Below are 21,159 nucleotides of genomic sequence, written 5' to 3'. Positions count from 1 at the left end.
GCGGGGGTGCTCCCGCCTGCTGGTCGCCGTCCGCTGGCTCCGCACGCTTGGCACCGTTTGCCCTCAGACACGGCACGGGAGGGCAGCCCGGGGGACCCCGGCGGAGCCCGCACGGCGCCGGGGGCCGCTCCCGGCCGTGGCGGCGGGGCGGGGGCGCGGGCGGGGCGGGAGGAGGAGGGGGCGGGGCCGCCGCGCGGCGGTGATCGGCCGTTGCGCGTCAGGGGGTGCGCGCGTGTGTGACGTGGGGCGGCCGGCGAAGGGAGGGAGGGAGGGAAGATGGCGGCGGCGGGAGGCGGGTGGGCGGCGGTGTGCGAGAAGTTCCGCACCGCCTGGACGCTGTCGGCCGTGGAGTCGCGCAAGGACCCGGAGACCGAGCCCTACCGCTCCAAGTACAGCGCCCGGGCGCTGCTGCAGGAGGTGAAGCAGCTGCTGAGCGCCGCGGAGGAGGGCGGCGAGGCGCGGGTGCTGGCCGTGCGGCGGGCCGTGCTGGAGTACGAGCTGGGCGTCAACCACACCCACACGGAGGAGCTGTCGGCCGGCGAGGAGCACCTGCAGCGCTGCACGCAGCTCCTCGAGCCCCACCGCCTCTCCCCGGACTGCGTCTCCCTCTACATCCAGGCCCAGGTGGGCTGGGGGTGCGAGGGCCGAAGCGGGGGGGGGTCTGTGGTGCGGGGCTGTGAGGTGTGGCGAGAGGCTCTGAGGGCTCCTGGGAGGCCGGGGTGGGCTTGGATGGGGCCACTTCGATCCCCCGGATGGGTATGGCTTCTTTAATAGTAATAAACGTCAGGGCTGTGGGCGTTTATTTCATGCTGGAGGAAATAACTGGCAGGTGAGGGCTGTGGAGGGATGCTGTTCTCTCTCAAGCTTGCTGCTGATGCCTCTGGGCATGAAGAGCGTCCGTGTTCTCTTAATGGAAACTGGGTGTTGACAGAGCAGTGCACTCTGCACAGAATTACAGAATCAACCAGGTTGGAAGAGACCTCTGGGATCATTGAGTCCAACCGTTGCCCTGACACCGCCATGGCAACTAGAGCATGGCACTAAGTGCCATGTCCAGTCTTTTCTTAAACCCCTCCAGAGATGGTGACTCCACCACCTCCCTGGGCAGCCCATTCCAATGTGTATTGACCCTTTCTGAGAAGAAATGCTTCCTAATGTCCAACCTGAACCTCCCCTGGCGAAGCTTGAGGCTGTGTCCTCTGGTCCTGTTGCTAGTTGCCTGGGAGAAGAGGCTGACCCCCACCCTGCTACAACCTCCCTTCAGGTAGTTGTAGGCTGCAATAAGGTCTCCCCTGAGCCTCCTCTTCTTCAGGCTAAACAATCCCAGTTTCCCCAGACGGTCTTCATGGGACATACCCTCTAGACCCTTCACCAGCTTTGTTGCCCTCCTCTGGACTCGCTACAGCCATAGGATAGACTGAGACAGAACTTACAAGAACTGAGCAACAATAAATGAGTAGAAGACCTCAATGTGCCCAGAGCTGATTTGTGATTCCTTAACTGTCATTTGTTGTCAAAGTAAAGTTGAGGGGTGCCTTTATTTATACAGTATCCTGAAAAGGTAAAGTGTTTTCAAAAGTTGTCACGTGGTTGCTTCTCAGCCTCGCCTGTTATATATAAATCTATTATATTTTATTCCGGGTAAGTAAATAGTTTTGTAGAGCTAGAAGTAATAATATCCGCCTCTTTATACCAAAGAAAGTGATACTGTTAACAAAATTAGTACTTGTCATATGAAGATTCACAAGAGGGCTGGGTCTTTGCTCAGCCGCTCCATCGTGGCAGCTGATGTATAGTTACGTATCTATCTCTAGAATTTACGTTAAATAGAGCAGTTATTTAGAAGTCTCTGTCAAAAGTGACTGCTCTAGTTAGAGAAGGCCCGGTGGTGCTTCCCTGTCAAACATTGTAAAACTGTCTAGGAATTGTGTGTTCACGTGGAAGGGCGCTAGTTAAACAGTGACTTGTCTTACGTTGGTTAAATTATCTCAGTCATCTGAATTTGTGAGGTTACATCTGCTTCTTGTCCTTCAGTGTGACGGTTTGGGTACACCACTACAAATCTGTTACCCATTATAAGACTGGAGATTGCTTCAGAAGCCAACCAAAATAAGATAACATCTTCCCAATGGGTATTCCTGGGGAATTGTTGCTTTTGGGGCTGAGGGCCAGCGATTCCACTGTGCTTTTGAGCTGGTGTGTTGGAAAGCAGTGCTTGATGGGACAGATGCTGTCCTTTGCGTGGACTTTCCTGTTTTAGGGCCTTTTGGAAACGGCAGGGTAAAATTTCTGTGTTACACCTGTGAAGTGCTGTGGTCCAACAGAAGACAAGCCTACTATCAGGCACGCAGCTGAGAGCAGTGATGATAAATGAGCGTGCCCTCAGCTTTCCACCCCCAGGGCTGTAAGATTTGAGTATTTAATTAAAAAAAATTCTGATATAAAAGGAATAATTGTCAATGGTGGCCATACTTCTCCTTTGGCATGTTCTAGGTCGTATAGAGTATGTTATCATGACTGACTTCTCTTTTGAAAGAAGGAGCATTCTTTTTCCTGCTGGGCCTGTTTCTGTAGCCCTACTTCTAATTTCTGAGCTTCTGCATAAGGACGTGTGTGACAGTTTCTGTCTAGTTAAATTTGGTCCGTTCCGCTGCTTGGCTGCGGGCAAAGTATTTCTGTTCATAAACATGATGCTATGTGGTGCTTTCTTATGAAAATAATAAAATAAATTGCATTAAAAGGGACATAGGGCTGGCACACAATTACACATTCAAACTTTTAAAGTTTTTTTTTTTGGCCCTGTTGGATTTTATAACAACGCTGCCTAGGAATTAAATTAGCACATCAGACATGGATTGTTATTAATGCTTTTATCTTTATTAATAAAAATTAGAGGTACTTTTTTGCAAAAGGTGGGTTCACAGATGCAGTAGCAAGTTACTATGTACACTGACATAATTTAAATTTGAAGGCAGAATTAAATTCCTGTTAAATTCTTCTGCAGAGTCTTGATGCCAGGTTTCTAATTCCTTGGCTCTTTTAATGATATTTGTATGTGATGTAAAAGCTGCATGAATCAGGTGCAGAATGTACTGTGTGGAAGCAGCTTGTTATTTGAACACACCAGTCCTAATTTAGCAGAGTAAAGAGAGAATACTGCAGTTTGTTGGGTGACTTGTGTGTGTGTGCTGCTGCGTGAGAACTTTTCTTCTTGAGCGACTTGTGAAAAAATGAGTGGGCACAATTATTGCTTTTTAATATCCATTGTCTTAGGACATCTATATATATATCAGGATGAAGACTGATAAATTGTTTGGAGAAAATGTGTCATGTAAATGGAACATAATGGGAAAATAACTGTTTTGTTTTTCCTTTTACCTTCAGAACAACCTCGGTATCCTGTGGTCTGAAAGGGATGAAATTGAAACTGCGCAAACTTACTTGGAATCTGCAGAGGCCTTGTATAATCAATACATGAAAGAGGTACTGTGTTTATTGATGCTGTGGCAGGTCGTACTTTGACGTGCCACTTATCATTTTAGTAATCTTTGAAAAAACAGACGGTGGCATTTGAGTTTCTGAGCTTGATACTGGCTGCTGGGATACTTTTGAAGTGTTATGATTTGTACTGCATAGGAAGAGGCAAATTAGAGGATCGCTTCCTAGTTTCAAAGTGGACTTATTCAGGAAAATAATTTTGCTCAAAAATAATGTTACTTTTTTGAAAGCTCTTTGAAATGATAATCCAAAGTTGAAGCCAGGTGGAATTTGGCTTTTAATTAAGACTGTTCTTAATCTTGTATTGGAAATGCTGTAAAATGTCAGTCCGTTGCTTCCAGTGGGAAAAGGAAACAAAACTGTCATCTTTGCATGGTTTGCTCTGACCTGACAGTACTGTGTAGAGACAAGTGGTTTAGTTCCATATCCAAGAGGACACTCTTATAAACAGCTAAACCTCTCATGCATATTAAACAACCTTTTGAGTTGTGGATTCTGCTCTGTATCAACAAAGACTCCCTTGTGCTATTTTTGAGCTCTTTGCAAAGCTCTTCCTACACTGACTTGCCTCAGGGACAGTTTGTGAGTGAGCGAAACACATTTGTGGCCTTAAAGGAGCAGTGTCTGTGTCTCAGGTCAGCTATAAAGATTGGACAGAACTTAGTTTAATGAAATTGCAGTTGAGGGTTTACATGATCTTCATTTATGGCATGGATTATTCTTGTGGAGATTTTAGAATGGGTTAATCTTTATCCATTACTTCCTGCTGTGTTACCACCTTTCTAGCCATGCTGGCCTACAGTGATAGGAGAGGTAGTGGATCTGGGGAAAAAAAAAGGCAAACCCACTTGTGCTGAAAAGCTTGTCTGTTTATTTTCTGCCCTCTGGATCAGCTGGTCTGACTAGAGATACTACATCTCTCTCTCTCCAGACCCTCTGTCTAATTAATTCCTGATGTTCAGCTTAGATATTTATACCCAGCCAAGCATGATACTGTTGGCTTCCATGTTGCCTCTAAAAGACCCTGGCACTTGCTCCAGTGATTATGGAATTGTACCGGTACTGCTGTATATTTCAGTGGATTAAACAATGCTGCCAAATGCTTCACGTTTTTACTGTGGGCTTTTCTGAAAGGGTTAATTTTTGTTAGTTATCTGCATTTGTTGTTGGTAATGGCTAGTGAATATTCCTCCTGGGGCTTTGCTGCCTGTCTAGGGTATGTATACGTGACTGTCAATAAGTCCACATCAGATCACTTGTCACATTTTTTTCCCCAACATTGTTTTATTTGCCACTTGTATTTTAGGGCATTATATAGTCAAATATATCTATGTCTAAAGACTTTTTTTTTTTTTTTTTCTTTTAAAGCAACTACACCAAAAGACTGTTTCTGTGGTAACTTTATTGGCTTGTGTGATGTTTGTCCGAAAAGACTGAACTGTATTTGACATAATCTGCAAAGAATTAAAAAAAAAGAAAAGCAGGGGATGAGGGAGCTTGTCTGGCTGCTTTATGGTTTATAAAGAGAACTCGAGTACCTTGCAGTGGTGTTTGATCTTTAGGATTTGTACAACTACGTCAACATTTATATTCACGTTTTTAGAATTTCTGAATGATGCTTTTCTTAATGTTCCCCATTTTTAGACTATCAGGAAGCCTTCCTGTCTGGGAATCTTTGGTAGACTGTTGGTGGTTGAGGCATTTTCCTGAACTGATGGATTTAGTTGTTTACTAACTGGATCTCGTTAACTTCCAAATTGTGTGGGGTTGTTCCCCCCCTGCCCCCTCCCCAGAGCAACTAGAGCATAAACAAGGCAATTAGAAGAAAAAAATTGTTTTGGTAGAGTTAAGATTCTTTTACTTTCTGCTCCTGAACGCTTTGATTTCACATCTATTTTTAAATTATTTTCAAAAACTAACTAGTCGTTGTAACAACATCTTGCTATTAGGAAAGCTGTTTGATTGTTTAATGCAGTGCAGTGAAAATCTGAGGGTGCTAAACTCTATGGGCCAGAGCTGGAGCTAATGAAGTCCACCTGGAAGAGGAGGGTTGCAGAGCTCTTCCTCGGGATGATTAAAGGCACAAGGCTTGATATCTGAGGATCAATCTGTAGCTACAGGAAGGAGACAAGGGTCTAGCTTACTGTGGCATGTCAGTTGCTTTCTTTGCAGGAATATCAGCTCTGGTCTTGCCAGAATGTACTGCAAATCTTGTTGGAAGGTTTGGGAGCCTTTGTAGGGTTGTGAGCCTTTGTATCTCTAAAGAAAACAAGATGGAGGGTTATAAATTCACAACTTGGAAACTCATGAGGTATAAACAGAAAACCCTAGAGATTAAAAGGTCATATATAAATTTATACCTCTCTAGTCAAACATTTATTTGTCACTGTCTGTTTCAGACCCGTATTTTCATCCTTGAAGATGAATAAAAAAATCCATTAAAAGCAAACAAATCCTTTCATTTTTTTTAATGAGAAGAAATGCTAACATGAGAATATGTTTTCTTCCCTTAATGCATTCTCTGCTGTTGCTCCTGTCCCTGCTTGAGTCACTATTATCTTATGAAAAGTATTTCTCTGGGCTGCTGCTTCTTTATTGCCTTACTTTCTCTTGGTCTAAGATATGAATGGGTTTAGGGAAGGGCTAGGAAAATTACATCCCGAACTGGGCTCTGCTGCTAGCAGACGTGTTGAACACCCTTCAGGATGCACTGTGTAATGGTAAAAAGCCACCTTTAAGAAAGACATCTTCATTTGAAGTGTGTTGGAATTGGCATCTGAACTTATTCACAATTACAAAGGAAATTAGTTAAGCACGGACTAATGAAACTTTGCTATAAGCAATGTGCATCTGTTGGGTTTGCCAGTTACGCTGACTAACTTTATTGCCAGTTGTTCTAAGGAAAGGTTGAACAGAGCACTGCTGAGAGCTGTGTAGTTGTCACCGTTCTGCGTTCATCTTGGAAACTGATGTCACAGAATGCACAAAAATAAGTTTAAAATCAGAGTTACTTCTGTATGCACAGCAATATCTTACTTTCCATTCTTGATCAAGGAAAATAAACTCTTGTATGTGTCACGAGATCTGTCTCTGTATAAGGATTCTGACAGAACTCATGATTTAAAAACCAAAAAAGCACTTCTAAATGAAGTAGTTCACATCATTAATAACTTGCATGTAGGTTGTGCCTTATATCAAGGTTTAGCAGCTTCATCCTGCAGAGACATTGCCTGTTGTCTCATCCATATATTTGAGTAAATAATCTTACCAGCTTGTGAATAAAGGGAGTCATTTCACAGTGGCAAGCACAGTTTTTACAGCAGGTCTGCTGAACATTCTGCACATAATGTTCTTTGCAGTACTTCCTGCAGGATGTTTTCTTGTTACTGACTAGTGCAGCTGGGCAAACGAATATTTCACACTTGAAGGCATGCTTAGTATTAAGTTGATGCTTTAAAAACCATTATATTATTGTACAAACTAAGGACACCTGATTATAGTCCTGTAGGATCCAGGTTGGGTATTTCTGGTGCAGACAGCATATGTTACCTTAAAGCATGTGAGCAGAAGTTGCAAACCTTGTAATTCCGTGTGGAATTGTGGCTTTCATCCTCTAAATCTCCTGAGTTTTGTGGAACTGCTCCAGAGATGTGACACTGAGATAGGTGTAGATACATTATGTGAAGTTTCATTGAGTTTGGGATTGAAAGATCATAAATCACCTGCAGCCAGAAGAGGGAGCGCTATGTTACAAAGTAAGAGAAATGTAGTTTACTGAATAAATATATAATGTACTCTTGCAGGATGGGAATCCTCCCCTGGATCCCAGTGAACATTTCATGGCAGAAGAAGAAAAACTCACAGATCAAGAAAGATCCAAAAGGTGGGTGCGTAACAGCATCCTGAGATTATTATTACTTTTTAAATTTGTGAGTGTGTATTTAGGAAGGAAAAAAAAGAAGAAGAAATCTAAAGAGACTGTTGTTTTTTCCAGATTTGAGAAAGCCTATACGCATACTCTATACTACCTGGCACAAGTCTACCAACACCTGGGGATGATTGAGAAGTCTGCTCAGTATTGCCATACTACTCTTAAACGACAGCTTGAGTATTGTGGCTACTGCCCAGTAGACTGGGCACTCAATGCTGCTACTTTGTCACAGTACTATCTCTCTAAGGTAATATACCAAATGTTTTTCTGCTGTAATTATATCATAAATCTAACTATCAAGTAAGACAATTGTTTAAACAACTGTTTGAGAAAGGGTACCATGTTGAATTAAAAATGTTCTCCTGTAAAAGCACAAGTTGTCTTCTGACATGAAACATCTGCTAGTTTTTTCTGAAGAGGATACGGTGGCTTTGCGTTCTCACGGTGTTGTGATGGCAGTGGGAAAAATGAGCAGGGGTGTAGACGTTAGAAAAGCTCTGTAGTTGATGAAGTCTTAGCAGTGATGCGACATGATGCTTGTAAGTAAAACTTAAGCAATCACTTAATTTTAAATTGTTTCTTACAATCATATTGTTCTTTTACAATACAGAATTTAAAACTAAAAATATCTTAGGACTGAGGTGTTGCACATTGTATGTTTCCTGTAAATTATTGTCCTTTGTACTTTAGCATGTGCTTAAGACTTATTTGAGCCTATGTGAACATTAAAGCCAACATGTAAGATGGTGGCTGTTTGCTTCCACACCTCTGTGGTGACTCTAAATAATCCACTATGTTAGGAAATGCTTCAGTTTTATTTAGGAATTTCTATATTCCAGACTATTCAGATGCTCTTCTCTGATGCTTAAAAAACTTCTGCCATCCCTAAGACAGCTAATGCTAGTTTCAATAGTAACTTGTAACTTCCACGTCTCTTTGATGCATTGATAGCACTAATCATTAAACAACGCATTGCCAACTAGGAGGAAAGGAATCTAAATCTGACTCATAATGTTGACTTCTGTGTCCAGCTCATTCTGACTAACACCCCGTGATACAATCGTTACCACAAGACATCACTTCCTGCACCGCAAGGAAGCGATAGTAGCATAGATCAGAACAGTGAAAATGTTCACAGTGTACGTATCTAATGTTAAAAGCAAGGCTCGCTCTTGTGGCTGTGGTAGAGAGAAAATGGTTGGTTAGAAAATACTGTATTCAGTAGCAGACGTGGAAAAACTGTGTGTTTTCTTCCGGTGTCCAGGGGAACGTGCTCCAGAGCCTCTCGGTTCTGTCATTTCCCTTTTACTATCGGAGGCGAGGGGTTTAGCCAAGCTGGAAGCAGTGCTTGGGCTGCTGCTACCAGTGATAAACACTGCCATTTCTGTTTCTCTCAGCAATGCTTTATGGAGTCCCGACACTGTTTAGCGGCGGCCAGTGTCATCTTTAGCCAAGCTGGACAGGTGCCATCTGCTGAAGACAGTAAGTTCATATAAAAGCTTTGAATAAAATGTTGTGAATTAAGCAGCATTGATACATGGTGTTAGAAATGAAGTCTAGCAGGATGTACCAAACTTATCCCAGTGTTAATTTTCTAAAATCTTTTTAATTAACAATAAAGTGGAATGTTTCTGAAGAGCTGCTACTACAGCCTAAGGTTGGCTATGCGTAAACCCTGTGAGGAAAAACTCAAGTGGTTCTTGCTGGTGTTTCAGAAAGCATGCCAGAATAAAAGTGAAATTTAAAACAACACTCATTTCAGCAGTGGCAATGTCTCTGTTCACCCATTTGTCCTTGTCCATGTGTTTATGGTGCACCTTACCTTTGCTTCTCCGTGAGCAGAGGTCAATGATTCAATGAAGCAAACCAGATGCTTCTTGGGAATAGTTTTAAAAGAGGGAGGGAAACTGCAGCTCTTAAAAAAACCCCAAATCCAGGAGTTACTTGTATTGTCTTTTGCTGGATGCTGCAGCCTCACTAACAGCTATTTTTGGAGTTGTAGCTCCCCTCCTTGTTGTTTTGGGTATTGATGCAAAGGAACAACTTTGTGGTTCGGTGCAAAGATCAATAAAAGAAACTTTTAGAGAACTGACCACAACGTTAAGGAGCTGTGGTTACATGATAGTGTCAGTACTCAACATGAATCCTCTGTTTCAGGCTTGGTCTTTGCTTATCTACAGCCCAGCCTTTTACATTCTGTGTCTTGAGCAACTGAAATCTTCAAATCAATAGAGCTTTAACTCGTAGCGAGTGAGCAAGTACTCAGGGTAGACCCTTTGTGGGTTCGTAACTGACTTTGAACAGTGAATATATTGGTGAACTTCTAATGGTTTGAGCTGTTTAGAGCACAAGCTCTTTAATCCACTGATGTTATTTCAGGTTAAAATATAACCTGAATAGACACAACTGAGTTTTGTTTAATTGAAGCTCAGTGACAGTACATTAATTTAGTTGCTTTTAGTGTTTCTCTTAGCTCAAAAAATATAGAACTCTGTGCAGTTGCCTTTCTTACTATTTAAGTACTTTGAGGATGATGACCAAAAGCTTTTAGTTTCAGGGAAACAGGGCTGCCAGGAGTCAGGTTATGCTAATCTGTTATGCTGTTTGAAAACAGTATATTACGAAATACTCAGGAGGTCTGAATCCGTGTTTATGGGCTTCCGTAGCTACCTGGCTGCACAGTTGTCAGGGTTCATTAATACAATACTTGAGCTGAAAAATGAGGTTATGTTTTCGGTAGGTGTGTAGAAACATGCAGTCAGCTATGGTCTCAAATTCAGGTGCAAGACTGGAAGTGGTAGATGAGAGTCCTATTTTTAATTATACTTTATAGATTTCCTGTGTGAATTTTGGTCAAGTCAACTAACCTCTATCTTGGCTTCCGCCTACACCAAACGGGAGTAGTGATATTTGTGTTTGTTCCAACGGAGTAAACGTTTATCCTATTTTCCCTTCCTTTTCAGGGTCCAGAGAGCTGGGCTGTGGACTTGAAGGTCATTATGCAGAAAGTTCTAACTTACAGAAGGACTAATACACAGTCAGCTTTGGCCACTCTCAAGCCCCCATTTTATCACATTAATCGGAATATAAACAAACACAGAGACATTTAGTAAAAGTGCCTTTTCTTAGATGAGCAACAGTTCTTATTTCCTTAATAAGAACAACTTGATTGGCTCTAATGGAGGATAATGAACACAGTGGATCTGAGTCTGAAGTTGGCTTTTTATGTGGTGAACAGGAATGCTAGCGTCCCCTCGCTCAGCTAACTCACTGCCTTCTGCCTACAGACTGGGAAAGGAGATCGCTTTGAAATCCATTTGATTTCTGAAAACCTTATCTTGAGACATCAGCAGTGCTGCTGCTTGTAACAGTGGGGAGACTGTGGGGAGAAAAATACAGAAGTTGTAGAGCTAATAAATCTTATGTTGGTACCAGGTAGATGAACCAGAGGCAGTTTCCCCTACTTTTCTTGCCTTTTTTGGTAAGTCTGGGGCCCATTGCAATGCAGATCCCCTAATCATCCTCAGAAACACTTACTGGGCAGGCAGCTGCCTATCAGAAAACAAATTATCCAGGTTTCTTTCTCTTGTTACAGAGAGACAGGAAAATCTTTTCCAGTAAAACACCTCCAAGATCAAAGGTCTTCTAAAATACACGTTATGATCTGTTTTTTCGGAAGAATTCAAGCATGACAAATCCATGTTAATATGGGCTTCTACCATAATGGCAGTTTACAAAATTATTATATAAACTAACACAGAGAACATAATTTCTGTCTAAAAATGAGGAAAAATTAATTAAATACAAGTAACGTATTCTTTTCTTGTAACATTTGAGGTTCTTGCTGGAGTGCTTGACTTCTCTTAAGGCTTTTATGTGTTTATGTCCATTCAATAGATGAAACTGAGCAAGACCAAGAGGCCCTTCGGCAGAAAAAAGCTAAAATTGCAAGATACTGGATTAAGTATTGCCTGAATCTCCTGCAAAGTGCTCGGAAACTGCTTGAGGTAACAGAAAATCTGTTCGGTAGCTGTCAGTGTTGAACAACAAGCAAAGTCTATTTTGATGTTTGTAACAGGAATCGATTCATAGTTGGTAGCAAATGATAAACAGTTGCCCAAGGAACAATAACAATAGATGCTTGTGACAGTAGGTGTTCCATAGTATGCTTTGACTTTAATGCAGCAGTTAGGGATAAGCACAGATAGGAGATCAGCTCTGTAGTGTCATCAGGGCACTGCTTGTACAGCAACTTCACCAATGTCTCTCCTCCCTGCTGCATTTTCTTGCCGCTTGATTTGGCAGATCACTACTTATTTAATTGCTAGTAAGAGCATGTTAATATGTAACAGTTTTGTGTGCTGGTGTTGTCATTCATTCAAGCCAAGTGTTCATTTCATTCATGTAATCATTAATTTGAATGTTTAAAACTCAGCATTTGCTGAAATGCTTTGCAGAAGCGGGGCCTTTGGGCTTTGTGTTTATTGTTTTGGCTATATTGTCACATAGGATAGGGAGACTAAATTGTCTTAGTCTTATGTTTTACTGAAGAGAGACATGATATTTTCTGAACATAAGGTCTAATACGCCAACATGTCTTCTCTTCCATCTTTATGCTAACTAGTTTGTATTTCAAAGGTAACTTGTAATTAAAATGATTCGGTGTAAGTCACTCTTCGTAAGCCACCTGCATTGTTAATTAGTATGCTTTGTCATTTCAGGATAACATAGGAGAACTGGATCCAGACAGGCAGCTGGAACTTAAAGCCCAAAGGGAAAAAGAGGAGGATGAAAAAGAGAAAGGCAGGAAAAAAGCTGTCCTGTTTGGGACGAGTGATATATGCGACTCTGTCTTAGCCATGGAAGAGAAAGTGAGCAGTGTGTATCCTTTAGATTTTCAAGAAGCCAGAGAAATCTTCCTAGTTGGTCAGAACTATGTTCAGGAAGCAAAAGAGTTCTTTCAGGTTGATGGTTATGTTACTGACCATATTGAAATTGTTCAGGATCACAGTGCTTTGTTTAAGGTACTTGCTTTCTTTGAAGAAGACTATGAGAGACGTTGCAAAATGCACAAGCGTAGAGTAGACATGCTGGAGCCTCTGTATGCAGGCTTGAATCCGCAGTTCTATCTGTTGATTAGTCGGCAGCTGCAGTTTGAACTAGCCGACACCTATTATGAGATGATGGATTTAAAAGTAGCTATTGGTAACAGATTAGAGGAGCTAGACTCCCACACAATTAAAAAAATTAATTCTCTGGCTCAGTTAGCGATCAAATATTATGAACTCTTCTTAGATTCTTTGAGGAACCCAGATAAGGTGTTTCCTAAAGTGCTCCAGGAAGATGTTCTTCGCCCTGCAATGGTGGCTAAATTTCATATTGCACGGCTGTATGGGAAGCTTATTACTTCGGATAGCAAAAAGCAACTGGAGAATATGCAGACATCATTGGAATATTACACATTCCTGGTAGACTATTGTGAGAAGCACCCAGATGCTGTCCATGCCATTGAAACCGAACTAGAACTCAGTAAGGAGATGGTGGGTCTTCTTCCAACAAGAATGGAGAGGCTGAGAGCAAAACTGTGTCTGTTCATATAAATACTTGCCTTGAAGGAAACGTGCACTATTAAAATTATATCTGTCAACACCAGTGCTGTCACGCAGCTTCCGTACTGATTGGGAGAACTAAGGTGCCCACAGTTCAGCCGTCCTCTTAGAGCCTGCAGTAGTCACAGAATCACAGAATGTTAGGGATTGGAAGGGACCTCGAAAGATCATCCAGTCCAATCCCCCTGCCGGAGCAGGATTACCTAGACCATATCACACAGGAACGCGTCCAGGGGGGTTTTGAATGTCTCCAGAGAAGGAGACTCCACAACCTCTCTGGGCAGCCTGTTCCAGTGTTCGGTCACCCTCACCGTAAAGAAGTTTTTCCTCATATTTATGTGGAACCTCCTGTGCTCCAGCTTGCACCCATTGCCCCTTGTCCTGTCAAGGGATGTCACTGAGAAGAGCCTGGCTCCATCCTCATGACACTTGCCCTTTACATATTTATAACATTAATGAGGTCACCCCTCAGTCTCCTCTTCTCTAAGCTAAAGAGACCCAGCTCCCTCAGCCTCTCCTCATAAGGGAGATGTTCCACTCCCTTAATCATCTTCATGGCTCTGCGCTGGACTCTCTCCAGCAGTTCCCTGTCCTCCTTGAACTGAGGGGCCCAGAACTGGACACAATATTCCAGATGCGGCCTCACCAGGGCAGAGTAGAGGGGGAGGAGAACCTCTCTCGACCTGCTGACCACACCCCTTCTAATACACCCCAGGATGCCATTGGCCTTCTTGGCCACAAGGGCACACTGCTGGCTCATGGTCATCCTGTTGTCCACTAGGACCCCCAGGTCCCTTTCCCCTACGCTGCTCTGCAACAGGTCTGTCCCCAACTTGTAGTCATGCCCGGGGTTGTTCTTGCCCAGATGCAGGACTCTACACTTGCCCTTGTTATATTTCATTAAATTTCTCCCCGCCCAAGTCTCCAGCCTGTCCAGGTCTCTCTGAATGGCTGCGCAGCTTTCCGGTGTGTCAGCCACTCCTCCCAGTTTGGTGTCATCAGCGAACTTGCTGCCAGTGCACTCTATTCCCTCATCCAAGTCATTAATGAATATATTGAATAGAACTGGTCCCAGTACTGACCCTTGCGGGACTCCGCTAGACACAGGCCTCCAACTGGACTCTGTCCCACTGACCACCACTCTCTGGCTTCTTTCCTTCAGCCAGTTCACAATCCACCTCACTACCCGATCATCCAGACCACGCTTCCTCTCTTTAGCTGCGAGGATGCTGTGGGAGACCGTGTCAAACGCTTTACTGAAATCAAGACAGACCACATCCACAGCTTTACCATCATCTATCCACCGGGTTACGACCTCATAAAAGGCTATCAAGTTGGTTAAGCATGACTTCCCCTTGGTGAAGCCATGTTGAGTGCCCCTAATGATCCCCCTGTCCTTGATGTGCCTAGAGACAGCACCAAGGACAAGTTGTTCCATCACCTTTCCGGGGATGGAGGTGAGGCTGACTTTGTGAGAAACTCAGAGCTCGCCAGTCCTGTAGCTCACCCACACTAATGGTATAAACTTTAAATGTGAAGTAAGTGTCCAGCTAATGCTTTGTATTCTTTGTCCTGTATGTAAATATAAACCTTTTCTCCCTTACGGGTTTTTCCTTCGGCATATGGTTCAGTTTCTAAGTGTAGTGCTGTCTGAAAATTGTTTCTTTTAAGAGAATCTGTTTCTCTGGGAAAATTTTTCTAAGAAACCTGAGGCATGTTCTTCCAAGTAGAACATATTTTAACTCTTCTCCCCTTTGTCCCCAGAAAACTCTATCTGTATGAAGGGAACTTTATGTTATTTTCAGTATTTATTTTGTATGTTGCTCAGTATTTTCTTTTTCACCCCTGTTAATCAAAACCTAGTTGATAGAGGCTCAATAAATGGACTAGCTTGGCTAAATGTTTTTTCAGAGTCCTTAGAATTCTGTTTCCTTGTGTCTTGCTGAGATATGATATATGTTATAACTTTGGCCAAAATAAATAGTTGTGAAAGTCTTTCCACAGGAGTGTCTTCAGTAAAAACATGAGAGCAATGGAAGTGCCAGAACTGAGAGCAAGAAAGCAGCAAACTTTCTTGCTTGTTGTGGGAGGAGATGCCCTGCTCTTAATACACCGTAGAGAATTCACAGGGTAGAGGTGCTGTGCTCTAGTGCTCCAAACAGTTGCCAAATACTGCTTAAAGGCCTGGGGTGCTGTGGAAGGCTTCTTACCTTGTGCTGGTCAGGGAGCCCAGGTGCTGCCTGAGCAGGAGCTGCAAGTAGGGACCTCTCTGAAGTTGCTGCAGATCCCAGAGCTGCTGAGGGGCTATTCGAAATCTGCCTGTGTGCCATCGATTGCTGACTTCCCTATTAAAGCTGTCCTGATTGTCATGAAGGACCTGCTGACTGGCAACGTTCCTGCTCTTACACAACCTGTTACCTTTGCCTTGTTCTAATTCAGCCACCTATTTACTCCTTGTGGAAAACCAGGCTGCATTTCTAACCCAAAACGTGCACAGAGGTGGTCTCTGTGTTCCTGGTGTCTGTAGAAGGACGATGAACCAGGACCTGTTTTAGATAAAATGTCAGCTGAGCACATTGTCCAACTGTGCATTAAAAGATATTACGGTCAGAGACGGCAGGGGATATGGGGAGAGTTCAGGGGAAGATGTTTACAGCAAGAGAGGGCATTGAAGGAGAGCAGTTAAACAACTGGATTCTTCTGGAAAACAAGACGGGGAAAAAAACGACGTTAGCTTGGAGGGTGTGAGGGGGAAGCACGCGCAAGCAAGAAAGTGTGTACGTTGTACGTGTGTGGTAAAAATCTCTAGCTTGCAGATTCTCTGCAGGAGACTTCTAACCACAAACAAATCGGCCACCACATGGCGTCTGGAAACGAGAGGCAGCAAAACTCAAAACTAGACCAGCTACCTGCATGCATATAGAATAAGGGACAGAGTGTGTGCACGTGCATATGTGCGCTGTTTCTGTTTTACTAAATAATTGTCTAGTCAGCCCCTGGGAGCTTCTTTCTGCTGTTCTATCTTTAATTTGTTTTTTCCCATGGCCTGAAGGTAGGGGCGGCCCACAGGTTCACAGTGAAACAGTTCTCAGCAGGCCGTACTGTGCATTATTTTTGTCTATGATTTCAGTTAAAGCCAGTGTGCACTTTTACCATGAACTCATAATTTGACAGTTAATTTTTTTCTATTAACTTTTAGCTTCGTATGCGAGCAGAACAAGGCAATAGATGGAGTGGTTTTTTTTTCTTGTATACTTCAATATTCCACCCTTGAGGGCCTTTGAGCAAATTCTTTAGAGCAAGGATTGGCTCATTAAACTTAGTTTACTTGTAATTTGGGGAAGGAGAGGTTGTGGGCTATCCCAGCATGCAAAATAACTTTTTTTCCTGTCATATCCTTCAAATACTGGTCTGAAGTGAGCGTTAAAAGTTCCCTGCAGGGTAGGCGAAGCCAAGTGAAGTGTGGGGCAGTGTGTCCCTTTTAACGAGCAGTTGTGGGCAGAAGAACACCCTGAATTCACTGAAATCCTAGTGATTTTGCTCAGCAGACAGGTGGGAGCGGGTCCATATGTCAGAAGGCCTGGAAATAAGGGGGATCGGAGCTTCTTCAACACAGCTGTGTGGTTTGGAGACCTCTCTCCTCTGAAGATATTCCGAAACGCTTCAGCTTTGCAGCTGTTCTTAAAAACTGTGCAGTACAATGTAAATACATTTCATATATGTTAAATATATACGGAGTTACAGAAACAGATGATGGCAATTCTTCATCTCCTATAGTAAACATTCAAGACTACCAGCAGCGAAGTATATTTTGTTACTGGAGACTATATCGTGCCAGATGCTCAGCACAACACACTACGGTGTGGTTCTTTTAAGGCATGTCTTTTTAAGGAAACCTTTTGAATAATTCCTGTTTGTTCGATGATGTGAGAGAATGAACTTAAGCAAGATTGTGTATTTAGTTAAAAAAAAAAAAAAAGGAGGTGGTGAGCTTGTTGGATTAGACAGCAAAGCTCCCTGCAGGAATGTTGAGTTTTAACTGTGTGAGGTCAGGCATTTATTTCAAAGATTAATTAAAGATTAGGTTCCTGTGAACTCCATTTAACCTGCATTTCTATTCCTTTTTGTACGGCAAAAAACATCTTACAACTGAAACCTCCTTTCTGTGGTTATGCTAGGTTTTTCTCCTTACCCAGCATAAAGCAGCAAGGTTCATAAGAAGCCCACGTTTGTGCAGAATTGGTATCGAGTGTGAGATTTCACCTCGGAGGCTATAACCTCGGCGTGCATCTTCAGATAGTGCATAATACTCACCAGAAGTAATTTGGTTTGATTAAAAACACAGTTTTGTTTTAACTGAAATGCTCTTAATTCTCATGCTGGCTAGAGACACGGTGTGTGTTATAAAATGGGTTGATCAGGAAGGTTGTGCTGTGCTTAAATATTTCAGGAGAGAAAGAAAACAGTGCCTTGTTCTCTGTCTCTCCCTGCAAGCCCATCAAAGGAGGCTCACTCGCTCTTTCCCTGGAGGGGACCGGACCAGAGGAGAGCGGCAGGAGGTGATTGCCAGCTGAAATACCGGGGGAAGCAGGCAGAAACGAGCCCTCACTTCCCCTTTGCAGCAGGAAAGCGGGTCCCCCGTGTTGCAAGGGGAGCAGCCAGTGGCGGTGGCTGCCTCAGTGTGGCAAAAGCAAAAGTTCCCTGGGCTGGTTCGCTCTGTTCGCCGGCCCAAAAGCTCCTCTGCTGGGAGTTTTGGTCCTACCCCAGCACAGGCTCGCGTGGTCGTGGCGAGGCAGGTGGTTTCCTTCTCTGTCTGCAAAATGGAGATGCCTCAATGTATCAGTGCAGCGCTGGGTGTGATTGCTGCTGCACTTCCACGTCCGGAAATATTGCAGGAGCCTGATTAAGCTCGACATCAGACAATGAGAAACAAGCCTGATCTTGTTAAAGCATGGTGTTACACGTTTCATTTTTGTTTGGTGTTTTCCTTTCGTTCAGCACTGAGAGGGCAAAGATGAGCTTTACTCGTGTGTTTCTTTTAAAAGACTGAGATAGTGAGTGTTACCTGGATGTTTTCTGGGGAACTTTTCATTATAAGATGCCCAGAAATAGTCCTGTGAAGGAGGACTTCGCTAGGCCGGCCGCTCACAAGGCCAACCATTCTGTAGTCTTGAAGTTACAGAACTAAAGGCTGTTATGTTAAAATCAAGTGCATGAATTTGTGGTGAGAAGCATTTGTCAACTTTCTTTCCTCTTCAATTGCAACATCTTCGGCTACATTGGATCTCGCCACAAATGACTAATGCAGATTTTAAATTTGGTTTGAAAATTGCTTTGCTGTACTTCCCAGGAACTCTGCCCAAAGTGCCTGCTAGTACTTTTTAATTTTGCAGTTTGGTTGGTGGTTTCCAGCTCTTCCTTGTCACGGGTGGGCGCGCAGTCAGCGGTCTCCTGACGAGGACTATTTGCCTGGCTGCCTGTTCTCCAAAACCATTGTATGATTGTGTCTTTACAGCTGAAGATCTGGATGATGTGCCAGAGGGAGTGTGGGGCAGAGAGGCTACTAAACACAGCGTGTTTTGCAAACATGTTACTTGCCTTCAGAATGGAAAATGTCCGTGGTATCGAGTGTTTGTTTAGAGAGAAGTGACTGATAACAACGTGGTCCCATAATGCCAAAGACCTTAATAATTTGGATGTTTTTAGCAATAATTTAAATTTTAGTGCTCAAGTTTTTGGTATTTGGTACACACAAAATACTTAAAAGTCTTTTTATATGCTCATTGTCACTGTAAAAGAAACTTACTAGTTGCCATCAGACAGGATGCAAGGATTTCGCTGTTTGAGGTTTTTAATGCAATCTTCTGCTGAAACAGAGGAATTGGATGAGTGATGGAGTGAAAGATTGCGATGGGCATGTGATGGAGTGAGCTGGTGTTAGTCACTGAACGCTGTAAGAAGAGTAGAAGTGCTTGCGTCAGAGAGCTACGCTGAGATCAGCGGGTGAAATGTGTGGGGCAAAGAAAAAGGAACTAATGCTAACTGTCTTGGAGGGGAGCAAGGGTAAGCAGTTCCCAGGCGGGGTCTCAAACCGCTCAGAGTGTTGGCCGTGAAATTCCTCCTGCTCTCCTGGAGCCCATCTCTGGGTAGCCAGTGCCTTCAGCAGACACCAGAGAAGTTTCGCAGCAGCCCATGAGAGGATGCAATCAAGTGGGCCCAGAACCTCCTTCCATCAGAAAGCCAGGACTTCTCAAATAACAGAGGTAGTGACACCCTAGAAGTGATGCCTAGTACAGACAAGGAGAGGAAAGTGGTGATGCTGGATCTGATTGCCAGCACGTGGTCTGCAGGCGAGGAGGGGATGATAAAGAACATAACCTCCTACCAGCAAAGTTTACTCTGAATACCACATATTTACCGATGGTTTGTGCATGGACACCTGGCCCTGGTGAGTGTCACACATTGCTATCTGTCCTGCCTGCCCACAGCTGGAAATTTGGCAAATAACTCTTAAATCCTTTTTATTTTAACTCCTCCGTGTGCTTTGCCTTAGTGTTTTCTTATGGCACCGAGCTGCTGGTGTTACACAGGGCTTGTGGAAAAGACACACTTCACTCCCTACACCCTAAAGGCACCAGGTATTGCAAGTGCAAGAGTCTTGTGAGTCTTACCTTCCTGGCTTCCCTGTCCCGGCCTCCCCGCTGCGCTCTGCTGCGAAGGTTGGATGAGACAAATCTTGCCCCAGGGTTCGGCTTTCCTTGCTGGCTGACCCCTGTCTGAGTCCTCTTCTGTGCTAAAAGAGATTTAAAAATAGAGTGATTATAGAGCCCGGCTCTTTGAAGTAGGAAAAGGCAAAAAATGCTTTTTTTCCTAATTAATGCAGATTGTGTTTTCTGCCAGGGGCAGCGCAGCTTCGTCAGCACCATGGGCCACTTCCGAACCCGAGGGAGGGCCGTTTGTAGGGTGCCGTTCTGTGCCACAGCAGCGTCCACCCCGGGAGCACGGAGCAGATCCTTCACAAGGGGCTCAGTGGGCTGGGCTGTGCCAGTCCCGCTGGGGAGAGGCTCCTCTGGCAGGCCTGCTTTTCATGCCTTTCCTCATTTTTCTCTTCTGCGTGTCACATTTTAAAACAAAAGGATATTTCTACTAAACCAAACACACTCAAAATGAACTAAAAAATGCCCAGTTCCTTTGATTGATAGGAAATAGAAAAAACTTGTTCTTTTTTACTCTAAGTGTAATTTCGCCTCTTTCCCCAACAACTCAGTGAAGATCACAGAACTATGACTGTAGGGAAAGGGTTGGTTACCTGGGGCCCGAATGCCAATTCTGCTCTGGTTTACACAGGGGATGGGAGAAGCAGATCTGGTTCACGAGGTCTCCACAGGAGCATCTGTGCTCCCCCTTCCTTTTCATCGTCCTAAATTTACTGACGACCTTTCGCCCTGCACACGGCGTGAAGTTTTTACGTGGCACTGGAGGTGCTTGTGCTTAGAAATAGGTTCACACTCGTGCAGTGAGTGGAGGCAAGGTGAGCTGCTTGGGGTGGATCTATGGGGGAAAAGCCCAGGCTTGATGAAAAGCATCTAAAAGCTGCTGAGCAGCTCACTCGTGCGAGGTTGTCCTGTGCTGGAGAAACTTCTGGAAAAATATCTGTGTCTAATACCCAGGTAACAGAGATCAAACCAGCTATGTGTGCGGCAACACCACCTGGTTTGCAATGAGAAGACGCTCCCAGAGAAGCAGTGGAGGAACAGGGCACCAGGCTTTGCTCTTAAAACATGTTTCTCCCATGGTCCTTCTCTCCCTAGTTAAGTCCTTGTGGTTTTAGGGGTGTTTTCCCAATAAGCAGCAGGGTGAAGGGGACTCCTTTCCCCTCGCTCTGCTGTGCAGGTCCTGCTCCCAGTGAGGGCTGGGCGCTTCCACTGCGGGGCTGGTGCTGCTCTGGGATGAGGTTTTAAAGAAGGAAGGACGGCTACTGAAATTGCCTCCCTAATCAGAAATCGGAGCTCGGCTGCTGTGTCACATCTTAACAAGTTGTTGCTTTTAAACTATAGCCCTGAATTCGCCAGCCAAAACCTCCTGCTGCGCCAGGCTTCAGCACCTAGAAGCAGAAAGCAT

At 43.9% G+C, this 21,159-nt stretch overlaps 1 protein-coding gene across 2 annotated transcripts; it reads left to right on the top strand.

Annotated features, from left to right (window-relative positions):
• The first annotated feature begins 276 nt into the window (after positions 1-276).
• On the top strand, positions 277-14,942 carry KIFBP (kinesin family binding protein). 2 transcript variants are annotated; one of them, XM_068416711.1, is made up of 8 exons: positions 277-624; positions 3,385-3,483; positions 7,302-7,381; positions 7,493-7,676; positions 8,827-8,911; positions 10,393-10,422; positions 11,327-11,436; positions 12,151-14,942. In XM_068416711.1, exons 1-8 carry the CDS (start codon positions 277-279, stop codon positions 13,027-13,029), a joined length of 1,815 nt encoding a protein of 604 aa, XP_068272812.1. In that variant the 3' UTR covers positions 13,030-14,942. The 2 variants fall into 2 exon arrangements, with proteins under 2 accessions (XP_068272812.1, XP_068272813.1); XM_068416712.1 differs by lacking the exon at positions 10,393-10,422.
• Positions 14,943-21,159: the final 6,217 nt, after the last annotated feature.

This window comes from Nyctibius grandis, chromosome 20 (genome assembly GCF_013368605.1).
Source record: "Nyctibius grandis isolate bNycGra1 chromosome 20, bNycGra1.pri, whole genome shotgun sequence".
Taxonomy (NCBI): Eukaryota; Metazoa; Chordata; class Aves; order Nyctibiiformes; family Nyctibiidae; genus Nyctibius; species Nyctibius grandis.
Note: the sequence above shows the minus strand (reverse complement) of the source record. Positions and strands in the feature narration are given on the sequence as shown.